The sequence below is a fragment of the Trematomus bernacchii genome, unplaced genomic scaffold (genome assembly GCF_902827165.1).
Source record: "Trematomus bernacchii unplaced genomic scaffold, fTreBer1.1, whole genome shotgun sequence".
Taxonomy (NCBI): domain Eukaryota; kingdom Metazoa; phylum Chordata; class Actinopteri; order Perciformes; family Nototheniidae; genus Trematomus; species Trematomus bernacchii.
Window position 1 is genome coordinate 24151714 of NW_022988043.1, and position 21087 is coordinate 24172800.

The 21087-nt window shown below is 39.7% G+C and overlaps 1 protein-coding gene across 1 annotated transcript; it reads right to left on the minus strand.

Annotated features, from left to right (window-relative positions):
* Positions 1-32: 32 nt before the first annotated feature.
* Positions 33-19171, minus strand: pias2 (protein inhibitor of activated STAT, 2). Its single transcript, XM_034117928.1, has 15 exons — positions 19144-19171; positions 18949-19021; positions 16033-16220; positions 14096-14183; positions 13966-14016; positions 13267-13357; positions 13049-13183; positions 12825-12930; positions 12538-12611; positions 11236-11396; positions 7815-7948; positions 5874-6063; positions 4356-4492; positions 4240-4277; positions 33-3456 (listed from the first exon to the last, which is right to left on the minus strand). Exons 1-15 carry the CDS (start codon positions 19169-19171, stop codon positions 3241-3243), a joined length of 1710 nt encoding a protein of 569 aa, XP_033973819.1. The 3' UTR covers positions 33-3240.
* Between the last annotated feature and the right edge of the window lie 1916 nt (positions 19172-21087).

Below are 21087 nucleotides of genomic sequence, written 5' to 3' on the forward strand. Positions count from 1 at the left end.
TTCACTTCCAGGAATAATAAACAGATATTAGCTGATTCAAAAAAAGTAATTTTTTATTATACAAAAACACCAACACATGTCAAGTTTACAATACAGGAAAACAAAGACAATTTTGTAATAAATCATCCTGTAATGAACCTAAATCTGAAGCAAAGAGTACTTCGTTAACATGGGGTCAAAGGAAAAATGATCTGGATTGTGTTTCAAAGCCCATAAAGAATGAAGGGTACACAATACAAATCCACATGACCAACATCTGCCAGTTAACTTTTCAAAAGTATTATCAGTCATTTCATAAAACAGAGAACTTAAACCCTTCCCACCCTTCTGTGTGAGTATAAAGGCCATGTTTGAATCTGGACTTTTTTCAACTGTGGTTTCCCAAAATGACAAAGACATCTCGTCTGTCACCAGTGGTATCTCTCCATGCAGAGAGTGCATTTTATTGTTCCAGGTTTTGAGATATCTTTGCCTCCATCACAATCCAATGAATGAAGACGTAGATATCATAGTTTCACAGTTTCTGAAAGTTCCGTTAAAGACTCCTTGAACCTCCTATTGCCTCCTAGTGGAGAAGAAGAACAAACCATTTTAAGGAACAGTTTACCATTTTGGGAAACAGAGAGCTGGAGTCCAGACCTGGTTAGCCTAGCTTAGCATAACAACTGGAAACAGCTAGCTTGGGGCAGCCCACAATGCCTCGTAAATCCCCAGACGTATTGGTTATTTGTCCCTATAGAGATGTATTGTCAGATCTCGAGAGTGGATACCATCGAGCTAAGTGGGATTTCTTTGTGTAGTTTGGGTGAACTGATCTTTATCACAGCTTTTAAATTGCCAACATGAATAAAACAAATACACAGACCTAAAAATAAACTTCATTAGTCTCATCATCATCTGTATTTCACTTCCAGATACTGACAGTGTTGTTTCTATATGCCAGTATCTTTTCACTCATAAAAGTGGAGAGCAGGTCCCTGAGATTGAGCTCCTGATGGCTTGGAGTCCACATGCACAGCAAGCCATCCTGATAAAGTAGGAGTGTAGAGTTCAGTAGCTGCCCTGTTTACTGCATGATGTGAGAAAGTGGCCTATATGTAGTAGGTGTTGAGACTTAGCGAAGGTAATGTTCAATCCATCCATCCCTGTCCAACAACACAGCATCATCAGCATACAATACAATCTGAACAGATGCAGCTCAGAACATTTACAGAGTGACTGAAGAGAAGAAGATACGGCAGTATTAACCTAACTTTTTGGGATGTTTTGCAACAAAACTCTATTATCCACATTAAGTCGAACTCCAAAAAAACGTCTCACAATGATGATTTGTGAGAAAATTGGAATGAATGTTTAATATTTTGGGAAATACACTTGTCTTTCTTTCTGAGACTTAGATGAAAGGTTCTCATGCCTGTTTAAAGCACAGAGCTGGAGTCCAGACCTGGTTAGCCTAGCTTACCTTAAGGACTGGAAACAGCTAGCCTGGGGCAGCACATAATGCCCCGTGAAATAAGACTTCAGGGTTCATACATTTCTGTTTGTGTCAGAAGAAAAGAAATGGGACAGAGCATGTTTATCTGTGATCTTTAGAGAGGTAAGGATAGCCAAGTATTGAGCTCCAGACCAAGCTAGCTGTTTCGCTCCGCTTCCAGTCATGCTAAGCTAGTTTAGCCACGCCCTGACTCCTGCTCTGTACTTAGACAGATGGTATTGATATCCATCTGATCATTTCAATCTCTGAAAGAAGGCAAAAGAGTGTATTTGGATCGGCAAACATTTTTTAGCAACTGGGCCAATAACTTGACCGCACACAAAGTGAGGGGATGGATTCGGGAGGCAGAGTGGAAACCAACTGGAATCATTTACTGAGTATCTGAACTACATTTACAACTTTGTTTACCTAATGCTAATTCAATTATTATTGCTCTGACTAAATTACAAAGGAACAATTTAACGTTGAAGGCTGCTCTGTAACAGCTGGTAGAACCGATAAAAAAAAACATTTGAATAACCGACCTGCCTTTTATGTTTACAGTCAGCAGTCTGTTCAGCAGTCCATAAGTATTTTTCATCCTGCTTCTAACAATTCATTCACCAGCATGGATGTTTGAAACAAGTTGAGCAACGAGTCCAAGCTCTCCTTCCATCCGGCCCGCCTCTGTTCCATGTTGAGGCACAGTGCAGATCAACCAGGTCACTATAGGCTCACTTCATCATGTATTTTCTAAGTCAACAAATTGGTATAAATGAAGATTTCAATGTTCTAAAAATATCCAATAATTACAGATATTTATCAATCTGCCGGAAAAAAATCTTTTATTCACATAAATAAGAAAATAAGGATGGCCAAAAGACTAGATGTTCAGTTCATAATGATGATGCATGATCAAATGTATCATTCAGTTTGAAATGTGAGCATGTGAGGTTAAAGAGCACATGAGAATATTTCCTAAAGTCTAATAAATGAACTGCATGTACAGCTCTGGAAAAAAACAAGATACCACTGCAGCATTATCAATACCTCTGGTTTGACTTTTTATAGGTATGTGTTTGAGTTTTTGTTTTGTTCTATAAGCTACTGACCACATTTATCTGTGTTGGACTTCAACGGACACTAGACTGGAACGGCTGCCATACATGTAGAGATTGAGAAGTGGTTTCTTAATTTCTTCCACTGCTGTATACGGATCTTCCAGTCTCTGGGACCACTCAAAGCGCTTTTACAACACGTCAGCACCCATTTACACACATTCATACAGAGGCAGAGGGCTGCCATCCAAGGTGCCACCTGCTCATCAGGAGTGATAAATATTCGTGCACACAGACTCACACACTGTTGGCCATGCTATCGTTGGCAATATGGGGCTCACTATCTTGCCAGATGACAGTTCTTGTTGTTTGCAGGCGGGGGGGGGGGGTTGATCACTGCCTCCTGAACCACAGCTACCAAGAGATGAGTACTTGGTCAAGAGAGATGGCAATACACTGACTCACAATGTTGTCTTTGGCCATCAAATTATGTATCATCGTGTGTGCAAAACCCTTTTGAAGAACCCCAATGGCAAAAAGGAACATGCCTGGATACCGTTTTTTACACCGTTAAAATGCTCAGATCATCAAAGTGCTCATGTATACCAATTTGGGTGCTTCTGTGGAAAATTCTACATGGCATGTTCGCGTAGTGCACACTGAGAAGGCCACAGAAAACAGGCCTGGAGAGGTCCAGTGAGACGTGGCTCAGTCTAGTGAAATGATATCTGAAATGCCGCTGTCAGCCCCCCCTCCGGCGCCCCCCCCTCCTCCAGTGATGACCCGGGTCTCGTGGAGGGAGCTGGCAGCGTGGGAGCTGGTGTCGTAGTGGCTGCTGGAGGAGGACACCAGGGCGGAGGAGGTGCTGGCTGCACTCTGCATGCTGCTGGCCAGGTTGTCCAGGAACATCTGCGGCCGATAATGCTGACGGGAAGAAACAATAATCATTTATTAAAGTCCACTCAAAGAATATTTAAGCTGCTAAGATACAATTCCAACTTCACCCTCTTTTTTTGTATCCATCTGAGCCGAGTCAGGCTTACTCACTGGACTGCTAACGACACATCTTTTTAAATTAGCTTTTTATTAGAGACACCACATTTTTAATTGGTCTTTTAATCTTTATTATTCCTATTATTGATTTAGTTTTTATTCTTATCATTAAGTTATCATTTTTATGTTGTTTTTATTTTATAGGTTTTTATTTTGATATCGTATTTTCTGGTTTTGTCCTCCTTTATTTTACCGAGAGGAGAATATTATGAAAATGTACAAAATGGAAGTAGTAGTTTTTGAATATGAATCAACTAGCTTGGGTGAAATAAAATGTAAGTCAGGTTGCTACAGCTGTTATATTGATATGTCAGATATATCTAATAGGGACATAGGCGTTGAATATGGTGATAACTAGTACTTGTTATTAATGAACAGATATTAATATCCACTCTGTTGTGCTTTCAGGTAGCTTTCAGTATACTTCTCAAATACACTCTTATTGATTGTTGATACAAAAAAAGAAAGGAAACTGAACGGCAAAGTCAACATTTTAAAAGGAATGACAGTGAAATGTTATAAAGTGCAGTTTTATACTAGGGGTCAATATAATATTTATTTTATAAAATGTATACGTTTAATTGGATGCTTAAGTACAATATCTGAGTACTTCTTCCACCTCTGTAGAGAATGTGATCACAGTAGAAAACTCACCTGAGGATCTGCTTGGATTAAGGAAAACAGATCCAGACCTGTCGGAGAGAGAGAGCAGGTTAACAGTGGGCAGTGGGGATATGGCTGGAGGTCAGTGTCCCTTCACCCCGACTCACTCTGCATGTCAGTGGGGATGGAGGCCAGGGTGGAGGGGTGGAAGGGGACTGTATAGTCAGCCAGCGTGGAGCTCAGGTAGGACGGGTCCAGGGCCTGGACATTTGGCACGCGCACAGTGGGCTGGTAGGTCAACACTCTGAGATGAAACAAGCATTACTGTGACTGTGTGTCCGACATTTTGTTATTCTCATTTAGATTTGAGGGTATATTTTCAAAGACATACATAACAGGAAAGACAGCAGTTTGATACAAGGATAATGCTCACACACATGAACAAACAAAACAGAACATCAACATAAAGGGGGGGGTAACAGTGTCAATTGTATTTTATGCATGCACATAGTCTTGTATGAGTACATGATTTACTCCATAGCATACAAACTTTTTGAGGTACATTTTTTACATTAAAAAAAGTCCTGCTGCAAACCAATAACCAAAAGTTACAAAATGACCAATTGTAACCTAATAGAGCATATATATATATAATAAGAATTGAATTGAAAGTATTTCAATTTGGCTATGAGTTCAGCTACTTAGTAATTAGCTTTCTGAGATCTCTCAGCCACCTTTGTGGTTTTTCTCATAAAAGTGACCTGTTTTCAGTTTGTTTCAACAGGCGAACAAAATGGTCTGTGTTTTGTTTTGAAGACATGACATTTAAGCTTGCTTGGGCATTAGCCCAGCGCACAAACGCAGAGAGACTAACTTATGGCAACACAATAAAATAAAACATGGGAGCGGTTCTACTGAAGCCAGTCCCCAACTCCGGGGACTTCCGGCCGGGGACTTCGGGCGGCAGTATACGCCGTGAAGTTGTTTGCGGCCTGCCAGTAAACCCAAAGCAGAAGAAGAAGAATATAATAATAATAATAATAATATAGGGGAGGGATGAACCCCTTTTAATGGTCACACATGCAGAGCACACAGCACACACAGTGAAATGTGTTCTCTGGTTTTAACCCATCCTAGTACCAGGAGTCTAGTACTAGACTCCTGGTACTAGACCAGGAGTCTAGTATTCAGCTATTGTACAGCGCCCGGGGAGCAATGGGAGTGAGGGGGGAAGGGGATTGTCCGGTGCCTTGCTCAAGGGCACCACGGCAGGGCAGGAGGTGAACTGGGACCTCTCCAAGTAGCAGTCCACACTCCATTTTTAAGTCTGGTCGGGGACTTGAACCGGCGACTGCCGGACAAGAAGTGACGTCAGCGGCTTCATTTCCCTAATCCTCCCCCAGGGACTTATTCCGGTGTGAACGCGATCTGTACTTAGTTCATGAGAACTCTTTAGTTCTCTAAGTACAGATGAACCTTTGTGGGAAAAGTACTGCCGTGTGAAAGGGCCTTTTGTTTGTTTCCTGCTGTCGTTATAGTGACTAATGTATTGTAAATATTGTGGACCACTACGACAAATACTGTGGCTTCCCCATGGCCCATGCATCAAATGTCAGCTAAATGCAGATTTGGTCAAGGCATGTCTGTTTATGGTTCTAGAAAAGGACAAAGACAGGCTTGCTCACCCCTTCGGATGCATCTCCTCAGTCTTGGAAATGTAAATGCAGCGTTTCTTCAGGGGAGGGTCCGAGTCCTCTTCATCAGAGGAAGAGGAGGACGAGCTTTCCAGAGTCAGATCGATCACATCTGCCTTCTTGGTGGTGCTGGGCTCAGTGGAGTGGGGGACCACTGCAGACTGGCGCGAAGGAGCTGACGCTAAAAGGTTCAGACCAACATAGATTTGTATTATTGACAGTAATTCCCATGAAGAGACCAAACCAACAATGTCTGTCCCTTTCTGGCTTTCTGTCTGTGGCTCTCAGCTCCAAGCCCATTGCACCCTATTGAATTCTCAAAACAAACGTAATCTTACAAATATTCTTATGATCAATAGCCCAGAGGAAGAAGATATGTCAGGCTTTGATAAACACATGTCGCCGCCTGAGCCGTATCGGAAACCCGGTTTGTTCTGCGCGAAATTGATTGATTGATTCTTATACTTTTCAGTGTATATGAAATATGAAATGGCCTTCAAATAGAGAACAAAAAACTGAATTTGGAAATAATAACTTGATAATATTGGCAAAATATTACAAACTAAATGCCGTTCCCTCAAAATGTCTCCCATATTTATTGAATTATTTATAACAGAATACTTTATGAAAAATCTATACAATTTAGCAACATTAAAAAAGCCCTGCAAAATAACCAATATCTATGCACCTGAATGACCACTTGTGTTGTTGTTGTTGTTGTTCAATCTATTTATTTTTCTCTTTCTTTTTGTGTTTTTTTTGTCTATAATGTCGTCAGTTTCATGTCAGCATATGAACTAGGGATGGGAACGATTAATCGAATATTCGAAATTATTCAGGTATTCGAATATGAGTTATGAATATATTTTTTTGGGAGGGGTGCCTAAGTTGATTACATATGATCAAATGGAATAATTCAATGTATACAACAGTGCCATAGCTAAATGTGTTAGGTCTAAAGGTGTGTTTTGCTCCGCTCACCGGTCCCTCACAGCGGGCAGAGCTGCAGGTGCTGATCTCTCTCTCTCGCGCCCGGTTATACTTCACTCGTGTTTATGTCCAAATCCATCAGATCTAGCTAGTACTAGCTAATGATATGGCTGCTGCCCCTCCCTACACGCAGATCACGCAGACTCAAACCTCATCTTATGCCCAAATTCCAGCTGAGAGGGTCTTCTCTACAGCTGGCCTGAATGTGAATCGCCTCCGCACCCGCCTCTCCCCTGAGCATAGGCCCTGTTATAGGTTGTTGATCTCTGTTGTAATAGGGTTACGTTACCCTAACCCGTTATGTTCTTCGTGTATGATCCCTCTTTCATTTAAAAACCAAGTTATGTTTTAAGCATGAAAGCTGTAGGCCTATAGCTGTCAACTGTTCAAACTGTGATCACCAGTTCAATACATTTGACAAATTCGACTTGGTTTCTATACTTATTTGAACATGTATTTATTTATTTTTCAAAAATTTAAATGTTTTTTTTTTTTTATATAGGATATGTACATTTGGGTTAATCGGTTAACCGTTTTTTTGGGGGTTGAATATTCGAATATAAATTTGCTTTCAAATTCCCATCCCTAATATGAACATGGATGAGCTTTTTTTTTTATGTTGGTGTTGTAACCTTTTTTATTCAATTAAGTTATTTAAAAAAACAACTCCCCCGATATCATGGATTTTTTCCGTTTTTTCCTAAACTCAGAAGTTTATGGAACGCTTGAACAGAAATGACTTCTATTACATAACAAGTCCAACCAAAGATAACATTATTTTATTTAAATCCCAGAAAAAACGTAAAGTGCTTCAACATATTTCAGTAAGCATCATGGGATTTAGCAGCATTTTGGCACAGGCGCATAACAAATCGGTTAGTGACAACATTTTGTTGGTAGGATCATTTCAAACCTTGCTCGGGTACAGGATGATGTACTTACTGTCCACTTTTGAAATCGACTGTGAGGGAACTTTGACGGCTTCTTTTTTGGGTCTCATGGGACACCAGGTTCCGTCCTCCTGGAACTTGATTTCATCCACATCGGAGCAGTCGTTCAGGATCTCCAGGAATAGACTGAACAAAGAACAAATCCCTTCAATCACCAGTTTATAGCAGGGGCCACTAACTGGTCAGGTGGACTTCATTGGTGGGTTTCTCAGGTTCTGACTAGGGCTGTCAGTCGATTAAAATATTTAATCGCGATTAATCGCATGATTGTCCATAGTTAATCGCGATTAATCGCAAATTAATCGCACATTTTTTATCTGTTCTAAATGTACCTTAGAGGGATATCTTTCAAGTTTTAATACTCTTATCAACATATGAGTGGACAAATATGCTTTATATGTTTGTTTATTATCATTTGAACAATGACAAATATTCTCATGAATATTAAACACAACAACCTGAACATTACAAATATTCAACCTGGAACCTCTCTCATACAATAATACTGTGTGTGTGTGTGTGTGTGTGTGTGTGTGTGTGTGTGTGTGTGTGTGTGTGTGTGTGTGTGTGTGTGTGTGTGTGTGTGTGTGTGTGTGTGTGTGTGTGTGTGTGTGTGTGTGTGTGTGTGTGTGTGTGTGTGTGTGTGTGGAGACACTGTGATGGATCGTTGAGCTATGTGCAGCTCAAGGCATATATGCTCGAATGGGAGCTGCCTGGACGCTGCAATAATGTTGCGCGTACTATCCATGCTGAGTGTGCTGACTTTTCGTACAATGTCACACTGTCTGGCTACCTGCATAAAGTCAAGTGCTCGGCGCAGTTGTCGGCGAAATGTCATTGAAACAGCTCCTTATATCCGTTAGCGCAGCTAGCTAGCACCAGATGCTAACAACAACACGTAAGGTGTGCCTCGCTCGCGCGAGTCGCGCCACACATACACACTCCCTCCCGGTCCTCCCGATGGCCAGTCCGGGCCTGCCAGTGAGCGTGGAAGTGTGGTCTGCCACAAGCGGGCGGCAGGAGCGGGGCTGTCAGCATCAGCTTGTCGATGGTATTTTACACTCGATGCGCTCTGAAACTACGGCGGCCGAGGACAAAAAATACACATGCGTTAATCGCGTTAAAATAATTAGTGGCGTTAATTTTTTTTTGCGTTAACGCGTTATTAACGCGTTAACTTGACAGCCCTAGTTCTGACACACGACTTTCATTACCTTGAGCCATTTAAGGTGCTTGCCCCACGGGAACGCATACGGCAAAACGCATAGGATTAACGCAATCGCAAAAAAGCTTCCGTCCACACGCAATATACACCGGATAGTGTCTGTTCACACGAGACAGCTCCGTTTAGCTCCAACCACTGGAAAAGGCTGCAGTACATATGCCGAGCCTGTACGTGGCGCTGTAACTTCCTCCACAAAAGCAGCGAAGAAGCATGGTTGTCATGGTTGCCCTTCTGTTTATTCACCGTGGTGGGGGCCGAGGGAACCGGGCAGAGTTTTTCGCCGGTCAACGTGTGTAAAAGTTTAAATCTTCATCAGCGTCAGTGTCTGTCTCATGCAGCAGCTGATCCAGTAATGAGTGACCCGGCCGACAGTAACTCTTGAAGTGTGTGTTTTGCTAGGACGGAGACACGCAGCTCCTCCCGCTGCATCACAGCGGGAGGAGCTGCGTGTCTCCGTCCTGTCAGATTAGACTTCACTCGCGTTTATGTCCATATCGAGATAAAGATAAATAATCAGAATTCAGTGTGCAGTTTACTTTTGCGGGGGTGAGCAGCAGAGGTGGGGGGAGGCAGGGCTATTGCGACATCATTATCACAAAATGATCGTATAGGTCCTACACACGGAGCCGTTGGACCCCCCAGAGCGTTGCGTATGCCGTTCTATCCACCTTGGGACCCGTTATCGTTACCGCAGTTGTTTACTGCCATATTCGGTCGTCCTAGTGTGGCAGAACGGTCTATATGACACTAAACAGTTACGCAAACGGCCGTATGCGTTCCCGTGGGGCAAGCACCTAAGACTTCTACATATCAAGTGAATTTCAATATGCATGAGCATGAGGAATGTCCCAATTGATTACACCGAAATGATACATGTCAAACCTATTGATACTTGTGTTAGAAAAAGGGATGTTCCAAGCACGTTCCAATCCTGAACCTTCAATGTTGTGTTTCTCCAATACTTCTTAATGTTGATGCAGACTGTATCACATATGGAATTACATGTGCAACCCTCTCAATGTGAGAAATCTTTTTTTTTTACATGCTGCTTAATCCAAAAACTGAACGTATATATATTACATTATGGAGAGTGAAACTATGCAGTGACATGCTCGCAGTGTAGAGCCTGGCTGTCACTAAAGACAGTAGCACTGCAACACTAGCAGGCGGGACAAATCATGTCACATAAAGAAAGGATCCGATTTTGATCAGATTTAATTTGGTCGATAAAAGTCGAGGTTAGAATTTGCCCAATATCCCAATATCACTCCAGATGATCTGTATCGGCTAAGTGAATCTATATTTAGAATACATATGACTACATTATTGACTATAATGGTGAGAAACTGTGTGTATTTCCCACAGGCAATAAGACTGTTAAACACCTGAACTGTTGAAACAACATCCACAATATTCATCTGGCTGCTACTTAAAAATTATTTATCTATTACCTAATATATCATATTTCAATGACTTGCATATAGACTCTTATTGCACTATTTCACTTTTTTTAAACTATTTTTCTTCTTGTATTTACTATTTACTTGCACTATATTTTTCTGTTTATCTGTGTTTTGTGTTGCTCTGTTGGAGAAGCCTGTGACACAAGATTTCCATCGACATAACTACACTGTAGCTATGTTCGTTTGACAAATAAAGAACCTTGAACCTTGTATTTTAAACACTAGCCTGCTCAGTGAAATTATGTATTGTAAACATATTTGTACAATTTAGCCTTTAGGAAGCTAACTCCTGCTCTCTGCTGCACTTGCTCAACGCACTCTTACACATATTAAACTGTCATCTGATTTTGTGTTGTATTTCCACTATCCTCCTTTTAATGCACAATTATATTGTCAGACCTTTAATCCATTGTTTTTACGTCTTTTCTATGCTATTTTTTGTTTTTATGTAATTTACTGGTAACTGTATTCTATGTTATATCCATTTTCTGTGAGTTTTTTAAGAGACGTCAAACGTTTACTGTGAATCACTTTAAACTGCAGTTCTTGTATGAAAGGTGCTATACAAATAAAGATTATTATTACGCTGATTTTTTCCATTTTATGGTGAAGTAGGGATATTAGGAATTGTTCTGCCCAGCTTTAATAACTTGTTTTATCTTTTGTATCACAATCTGAATGTAGAAGCAGCAGGTGTGTGATGTGGTCCAATGAAGGGAACTGACCCGTCGATGATGAGATTCTCGTACGCAGCCTTCTTGTCACACACAGGACAGATCCAGGTGGGTTTCTTCTCATTCATCTGTAGGTACAGGGCCGCGTCAAAGCACTGCAGGTGGGAGCAGGTCACCGCCCGGCACGGCACCGTCAGGCGCATCTTACCCAGCTGGAGGACAAAACACACAGGTCAGTCAGGACACATGCCTTTAGGAAATGCTTGGTTCAATTCATGCAGTTTTCCTTACATGGCATTATCTATTTGTAATGTAACAAGTGGAAAGGTCTACGTAACATTAACACAATGGACATGATGGCAAAATGAATTGAATCTAATAATTCTGTCATGAAAACCAATATAACTTGACTTCTGAAGGGAGTGCTCATTTATTGGTTTTAGGCGAAGATGCTCTCCAGCCTTTGTACTTTTTAAATGTGATCATGGTATGTATATTGAATTAGGGCTGTGCAATTAATCGTATTTTAATCGCAATTACGATTTTGGCCTGCCACAATTACGAAAACAACATAATCGAAAAAGACAATTATTTAGCTTTGCTAGGTTGTGACAGTGCACTGCAACATATTTGATCTAATTAATTTTAGTCTAATTTATTTGTATTTATCATATTTACATATGTTTAGTAGCTTGTTGAAGTGCGCTCCAAAATATTTGTTGATCTTGTTTATTGGTATTTATTATTTTGATATTATTTATATAAATGTATCATTTATTTTATTTATTTTTGTATTGGTTTTTCAGTTGAATTATACGTTCAGGGTAATCAACAGTTAGATACAGAAAAGATACTGTTCAAATTATTATTTGTATTTGTTTTAAAGTTCAATAAATGGATTTTTTCAAAGTCAATGAATAATCGTATTTAATAATCGTGATATCAATTATTGACCCAAATAATCATGATTATGATTTTTGCCATAATCGCACAGCCCTATATTGAATTCTTCAGACTTTGGCACCCCCCAGTGGTATCTTAATGAGAACTTGTGGCAGAAAGTAATCCATGATTATTCTGTGATCAGATCAATGGGCACAACTACCGCTGTTTGGTCACTACGGAAATTGGCTCCAACATCGGCCACACTTCCTGGGGGCTTGCCCCTGACAGAGTAAAGAGTCTGATGGCCACAGGCAGGAAGGACTTCCTGTGGCGCTCTGTGGTGCATCTTGGTGGAATGAGTATTTCACTAAAGGTACTCTTGTTCCTGACTAGCGTCTCAGGGTCAGAATAATTAAAAACTTGCTATTTAAAAGTCACATAAACATTGAACATGGATGCTTCATTTACCGGGCACATGAGTGAGACTCGAAGGCTCGTTGTAGCAATCTCACTGTCTGGATCTGCTGTCAGCTTCTCTTTAACTGGAACACAGAGGGCATGGGAAACAAAATGATTCATTTAAAAAAAAATATATATATATACACCGGTATATACAATATGCAAAAACCAAAGTGAAAATACACTTCACAGTCATCCCCAGGGGCCCACTCCAGACTGGCTTTCAACAAGTTGTGAGAAAGTGCTGCTGAATGGCATGTAGTCTGCCACACTGAAGGGTTTCACTGTGCACTCACTCAGTGCTCTGGAGTGGTCTGGGTTTCTGATGCCCTTCATCCTCAGCCTCTGCAGGAGCAGTGGGGATGTCAGCTGCCTCACCAGGTACACAGACATGGAGTACGTCTGTAAAACATTAAAACAACCTTTACGGAATCTAATGCACTGTTAATGACCCAAAATGTCCAACTCAAGCACAGGAAAATACAGTATAAAGTGTTTGAATAATATAAAATATTCTCACTTTTCCAATTTCAGGTGCCCATGTCACTGAAATCTGATTGGGTACGGCGGAGGAGAGGCGGACAAGAGAGGTGATGTTGAGAGGTCTTCCCGGTCTCTTCTGTTCCACACCGTTTTTTGGTGGTGGTGCATAACCCTGCGAGAATCAAATGCTTTGTGAGCGTCTTTATGGGGATGACTTAGGTTGGATTGACTTCTGGAGAAGAAGAAAGCACTTACTGGCAGAGGGAAAAGTTTCCCATTGACCTTTATACAAAGACTGTTTGGGTAGTTGTCCTCTTGAGGGCAACTCGTCTCTGATAAGCAAAACCTGAAAACACAACGAAACATTTAAGAGACAGAATCAATATCTGGAAAAAAGCAGACTTCTCATGAGTTCAAACTATGATGCAAAACTGGTGTATTGTAGTGTTTTTGAACAAGTGTCTTCCCTAGTCATAGTACATGTTTAGTGTGTTTAGTAAACCTGTGATGACACGTTTATAATGGAAGGTTTGGAGTACAGGTGGACAGTTGTGTTTCTGTTAAAGCTGGTGCCATTTTTTACAGAGCAGGGCAGCTTATGGCTGATATAGATCATCTGATAAAAATAGTTTCATAACTGATACACAATAGCGTTGAACCTAAATGTATGAATGCAGTTGTTGTCTGTATTGTCTCTGTTTACTTAAGTAGATCTGTATTCTGTCTGCAGTGTGCTTTATTTCTATACAATTACATTTGAAACAAATGTAAAAGGAGGCGTGTGGCGCAGTCCTGGTTTCTAAAACATGAATATAAAAATATAATATGATTTTAAAAGAGATTTAATAAATGGTTTGCTCACTTCATTCAAATAAATGTGTTCATTTGTTTTTCTTTCCTTTAGATTCAAAGTATTTGAAGATGTTATATCTACATGTCAGAGACAGTTCTCACCTCAGTTGAATCTGAACCATATAGTCTCGTCTTCCCCCTGGTAGAAAATCCCTGCAAAGAAACAAGGTTTAACAAACTAATCATATTTATTATTTAACACCACAAGTCACTTTTCATTAAACAGTCCTACCTGGATATGCACACTTCACGAACTTGTTGTGGTGTCAGGGCAAAGATGAAGTATTTCTCTTGGTGGTACCTCTGTGCAGGACTCGCTCCTGGAGACACAAATGGTGACTGACAGTTAGAGTGAATACCATGGCTAATAACACACACATTAGCATCATTAGTGACCTTCATACAGAACTCAAAGTTACCATTTTGGTACCTTTTCAGATGAATCACTGCAGTAATCCCAACTCATCTGCACAATCCCCACACCATGAACTCAAATACTCTCCTTAGAGTGCACTGAAACACTGCAGCCACGTAGCACCCTCCTATCTCCTTCAATGTTTTCATTTGTGCTGCCTCTCAATGAACTACAGTAGCGGTTCCAAACCGGGGGTACGTGGACCCCTGGGGGTACTTGATGCAGGATTTCCGCCCTGTGTAGCGAGTGTTTTCAGGATCAGCAAATGAAATCCAACACACAGAGTGCATTTTCGACTTCTGATCACTTTGCTGGAGAGAAATATCTCAAAAAACTTCTGAACTTTGTCTGAATTGTTTCTGATGGTTCAGTGTCTAATCTCTATTCTCATGAGTCTTTCCCTCTTCCACAACAAAGGCTAATTGTGTTCACAATTCAATTAAAGTTCTGTACTAGGGACAAAGGCACTTAAGGAACACAGTCAACTCCGGTTAGGCCTTACTACGGAACAATTACAAACTGTACCCTTCCTACTGTTAGCTTCGTCAGGTATAATCAAATCAAATCAAATCAGGTTTTATTTATATAGCACATTTAAACGCGATTTTTGGTCGAGCCAAAAAGTGCTGTACATGTAATAAAAACACATTACTACAATCACAATAAAAGACAATAAATTACAACAGATATATATAAAAAAAATAAAATAAAAAATAAAAATAAAAAATAAAAAACACAAGGAAAAGTCAGGAGTCGTGCTCCGCTCTAACGAGAAAGCCAGAGAGAAGAAGTGTGTTTTTAGTGTAGATTTAAAAACCCCTAGGGTCTGGGCCGACCTCACATGGAGGGGCAGAGTGTTCCAGTATAAGTCTTGTTAGTCATATAGGATGTTGGTCATGTAAGGATTAAAATACCCTTAATTGACCAAATAACTCAAACTTTGGGTTGAATTTCATTGAAGTCTACTTCTGATATCAAGGTTCCATATTTTATTTTCAGTCACTACTAGACTACTTATTGCCAAGTCGGATATATCACAAAATGTTCCAGTTTCAAATACGTCTTGGAAGTTGATATGAAAGTTCATCATTATGATTGCACCAATTTGACATGAAAGTGGAATTATCTTTTGATAAGCTATTCCCCAGCTGGTTGTATTTACACAATTGAATATATTAAAAGGGTTTTCTAGTGTGTATAGCCTACTCAGGAACGTTTTTTCATGAAAAACATAATGTTACTTTTTGTATTCCTTTAGGTTTTGCACATATTACCAAAACAAGTGAAGTACTTCATACTACTAACTACACCTTCATGGAGCATCTGTATCAGAATTAGGGACGGATGGGTAAAACATGGGCAAATAATGGACATACGCCATGTTTATCCGTTTTGCACGGCCATGTGACTTAGTGCTGCTAGGTCTCATTTGCCGTCATTTTTCAAATGTATGATGGAAAAAATCTTCAAGCTTAAATATGACATGAATGTGGTATAATCCTGTGATAAACAATTCCCTAGCTGGTTATATTTACACAATTCAAAACATTTAAATGGTTTTAGTTTGTAAAACCTACTCAGGAAAGTATTGTCCTGAAAAATGTTTTGTTGGTATATTATTAACAACTTCTAGAATAATACATTTGCATCAGTATATGAGATAATTCAAAAATACCCGCCACAAGTCATGATGGAACCAAGGGTTACATGTCTCACAGTTTAAAGCAAAAAGAAAAGAAAACTCCACGGCGCACCTAGACTCGAAGGCTTGATGAGGATGTCCAGCACATCATAGAAGGGGAGGGGCTTCATTTGCACATCAGGGTGAACGGGGGGGACGAGAGGTGCCGGCTGCTGGAGGTTCATGCTGCTGTTGGTGTGGTCCCACGCGGCTGTTTCTCCTGTCAACACGCTGAGGTCTCTCCTACAGGAAGGACTCCTGCTGACAGAAAAGGCAGTTTTGACTGTTTACCTACATCACAGGGCAACAGTGAGAGTACGCCTACACGGCCGACCACTACACACAGCATAGGTCCTGATAAACCTGTTGCTGAACCTACCTTACCAGGTGCAACGCTGTTTGTGTCCCTCATGAAACACGCTATGTACACATAGTTCCATGCGAACATCGACAAATAAAATAAAAACTAAACGCCCCTTAAGATTTGGGAGTTTTATTAAAAATAGTCAGTGAGTGGCTGATTTGAAACTACGGTTAGAAAAAGTTACAACCGTTCCCGTTTCTGCCAGAGGAAGTATTCCCCAAGCTTGTCGCTGTATTGTTTGTAGCCTTTATTTAACCAGGTGAAAAATCCCATTGAGATCAACAATCTCTTTTTCAAGGGAGACCTGCGGTACATTAGTTACACATAAAAACAACAGAAAACAAAAAGGACATCACAACATAATGTGATGTATTGACACCCTCCGCCTTAAAGAAGGAGCGTCATTCAGCTGAGAGTGTGACTACAGACGGAGTCCACTCCGTCACAGAGTGGGAAGCAGTATGATTGGAATTGGGCCAAAGGGTCTTTGATCCTTGACTTATTCTGGACAGTGCCTTCATTTGGACTTTCAACCTCTTTTGTCGTGCCAAATAAAGCCCAGAAACACCTGAAGCTGGGACACTCTCGATTCCTCTATAAGTTACACAACTGAAGAAATAGTTAAACCAAGTGATGAAGCCTGCGCTGCTGAACACTGCTGATAAAGATCTAAACAAGAAGACACTCCACAAGCCAACATCAAGGCCAAACAACACACAATACAAGTCTTGATTACATTGTATCATATGCATGGTTTTCTATGAAAAACCTGTATCTTGAGGAAATCTGGTTTTCAGGCTTTTGTGGCATTACTTAAAGGGGACCTATCATGCAAAATGCACTTTTGTACGTCTTTTATACATGAATATGTGTCCCCGGTGTTCCAGGGAACTCACCAAGTGTCAGAAAACACAACCCTCTCTATTTTCCTCCATACCCAAATCTCTAAAAAAGGGGCTGCAACGGATCTGATACAGACTGATCCAGATTTGAACACTTCTATGTCGTCACAGAAGTGGCGCTACGGCTATTGGGCCAACTCTCCACCTATCAGGGGAATGTAGGGTTGGGCCACGGCCGGCCATTGCCGCTCGAAAGCGCTGGAGACGCTGTAGTACATATGCCAGGCCTGTAAGTGGCGCTGTAGTCTGCCACAAAAGCAGCGAAGAAGACTTCCATAGTTACCATGGTGACAAAGCTTTAAAACAAATGAATAACGACTCTATATAATAAAACACGGAGGACGGAGATCTCTTTTTCTCCCCCTCTTCTGACAGCCCAGCAGCTGATCAGAGCACGGCTACCCTCTCCTGCAGGGGGGCGTGGTCAGCAGAATCAGACCCGTAGACAGCAAACAGCACATAGAGCGAAATGAGGCATGGCTAAAATGCATGATCTGTTTGGTATTTTGAAAACAGAAACGTATAAATATACCTTATATAGGTATGGCCCTACAATATATCATTTAAATATAGCATGATAGGTCCACTTTAAATAATCATAAGTCTGGGTTCAATCAGGTTTGTTTACTTGAATACATCATTTTATCGGTGACTCCCTTAGGAATACTGTATGTTCTAATTTCAAAAACGGTTTTAAGTCATGTTCAGTTAATTAATATACAAATGATTCATTCAAGACAATTAATTAACATGAACAAGAGTGTAAGAGAATAGATTTTGTAATTTGTTAACACCATCAATTAAATCTGTGTGCACACATTATTATATTTCCTATTAAACTCTTTCAGGGTCTACAGGTTTCTTCGTTTCTAAGGTTACATTGTTAAAAACAACATCTTTATCAGATTAGGTAAATTATTACATTTTTTGAGATTTAACGCCTCACACCGCTAAATGATTATCAGCATCACTTGTATTTTCATTATCACAGGAACAATACCTACATTAGACAGTGATGTTTAATACATGTAGTTCATAAGCAAAACAACTTCCCAGCCTCCTTTAACCAAATTAAATCACGTAAGACGTTATATTACCGAACAAGCAAATAATCAATCCGTTATCGGCGGAGCAGCTGTTCACTCAGCTTTGTGTTTGCAAAGAGTTGTTTACATCAGAAAATATAGTCTAGACTTAACAGTACAATACAATGAAACTATTAAGTTGTTAAAACGATAAAAGAAAAAACCTAAAGACTTTAAACCAGTGTGGCTAAGGTTATATGAAGGTGTTAAAATAAAGATATTTAGACACCATAGCGTTAACTTTTTGCTAGCTGTTGTATCATCGCGATAATAGCTGCATGTAATCGACTTCGTGCAGGAGGGTTTTAATGACCAATTATGTTGCTTAACAGCGTTATACAACTACTTACAAAGACAACAACACCGCGACCAGACACAGTGAAAAATAAAATTCAGCAAGGGTTTCAGATGAAGTGAAATAACAAGAGACCTATTAGCGTCTCTTAGCATTAAGGCTAACTTCCTAAACGCAAACGACCTGCTCTTAAAAGTGCATATTTCTGCGAAGTAATGCCATATCCTCTGAGCCCGTCAGCTCCGACCGCCATATTTATAACATCATATTATTTTCAAGTTTTTGTAACGTGTTTTAATGTTGACAGACGAAAGTCACAATCAGTGTTTTTCTTTTAGCCTACCCGAAACTCTTCACTCTCCGCCATCTTGTTGTTCCGGTTATCCCGCCCAGAGTGACTACTTCCAGGTGACGCCCTGACGCCACAGTTTAGAAACACAGCGGGCAGTGGAGCTCCAGTCCGGGGCAGTGAAGCTCCAGTCCAGCTTTTTTTCCTTTATTTATTCAAGAACATATAAACATTATACATTTTGTATACCACAAAAGTTGAGATCAGGGGAAGACATATAAAGACATAAAAAATGACAATCATAAAAGATAGCTTTTCTTTGAGGAAAATAAGTATTGCCCTACTTCTTTAGGACAAAACAGATTAAATAACCACCTTGGATCATCTGCAAAACACAACAATTGATGATTTATTTTAAAGAATATGATGCATTGTTGTCCAAACAGGAATTATAACTACAATCTTTATAACAAAACAACAATAACACAATGTCAATGTTTCTTTCTTTTTTTACTTGTGTGATCTTTACATGTTTAGTCTGTAATCTGGAGAGAGATTTAAGATTCTCATTGTCAACATTTGCTCCTCTGTATCTGTTGATAAAATAGGCTACTATAGGCTAAGATATATGATACATAAAGAACATAACAATATATTTTCATCTGCTTTTCTTTGAAATTACATCAGATTTAACAGCCTTACAGAAATGTACATTCATACTAATTTGTGGAAAAACTCCACTACAGGTAAAACCTTATTCAAACAAAATAAGGCCTGATCATGTATTAGAGACATTTTCAGGTATCAAAACTAAATGTTCTTAAGATTGAAATCTTTCCTGTGTTTTACTAATATGCCAGTCATGTTTATGATTAGTTGTGGCCTATCTTTCAAAAACGAGCTGAATTCAATAAAAATTATTCTGTGGTATTTTGATAGATTACATCTCTGGTTGTAGAAGAGAGCAGAATAGCATCAATGTAAGGCATTGCCTCAAATACAAATATGGATGAGGCAAAACTGAACGTTGTGGACAACATTGTTGCACTAAAATTTCAGAGGTGAATATATTATAGGGGTTTTTCTTTATGCATTTAATATTGTCTGTTTTCACTGGGGGGAAATGAACACCTATTCTAAATCCACCAGTGCCACAACCAACAAAGATGGTATAAAAGGTAGAAGCTTTGCACTGCTCTCCAAAACGGATACATCATTGGGTGGTTTTACATTGCACAAAACGTGCAATTCCTGCAATAAGCGTGTACATCCAAAACCTCAACAATGAGAATTAAAAAAAACACAACAAAACAACTTGCAGGAGTTCTGATAAGGAAACTTGACAACACAATGTGTCACAAGATGTCCGCCTGTTGTGCAAACATCTGATTTTCAGAGGTTGAATTTTTGTATATTCAGCTTTTTCACATTCAGGTGACTTAGATTCTGATGTCCCTTTCTGCACCCTCTGTGGCAGAGGCCTGAAAAACACATGAACACAATACTACTTGTGTTGGGTCAAAGCTGAAAAGCCTACTAAAAACTGAAATTTAAATAATAAACTGTAGTTTAGACAAGCAGATTAGTTTCTGCCTGGTTTACCCAAATAACCAATACTGCAAGTTTTGACATAATAGATAATCACATTTAATTTAAAATGTGTTGACTATAAATATTTAATAATTTATTTCTGTACTTATTTATGAATGTATTGATACTCAAGTAGCTTACTTTTTAAGCCTCAGTTCATAAGAGTGAGAAATTGAAGTAACAGTCCGGAAATACCCAGCGATAAGACATCTAGCCATGGGTAACGATAATGGTGTGCTTTAGGATTTTATCACTATTTATTATATATACAGTCTATGCTATGAACACATGCTATGGTAGAATAGGTATGGGTAACACTTCGATGCTACATGTAAAATCGTAAAAAATGGAGCAAATTCCAAATTAGCTTTACGTTATCACAGAGTTGCACATATTTTGGTCCATTTTATGGAATGCACATCTTTGACAATATTCTAAAATCCTAAACAAAATAAAAAAAGTCGTCCTGTAACTTTAAGATTAAGGTTTTCTTCTCAACTGGGGTTAACCATGGGGTTAACTGATGGCTGATATTAAGTTTGTAGTTAATTGATGGCTATCCTAAATCTGTAGTTAACCCACGCATGTAGCCCAAACATATAG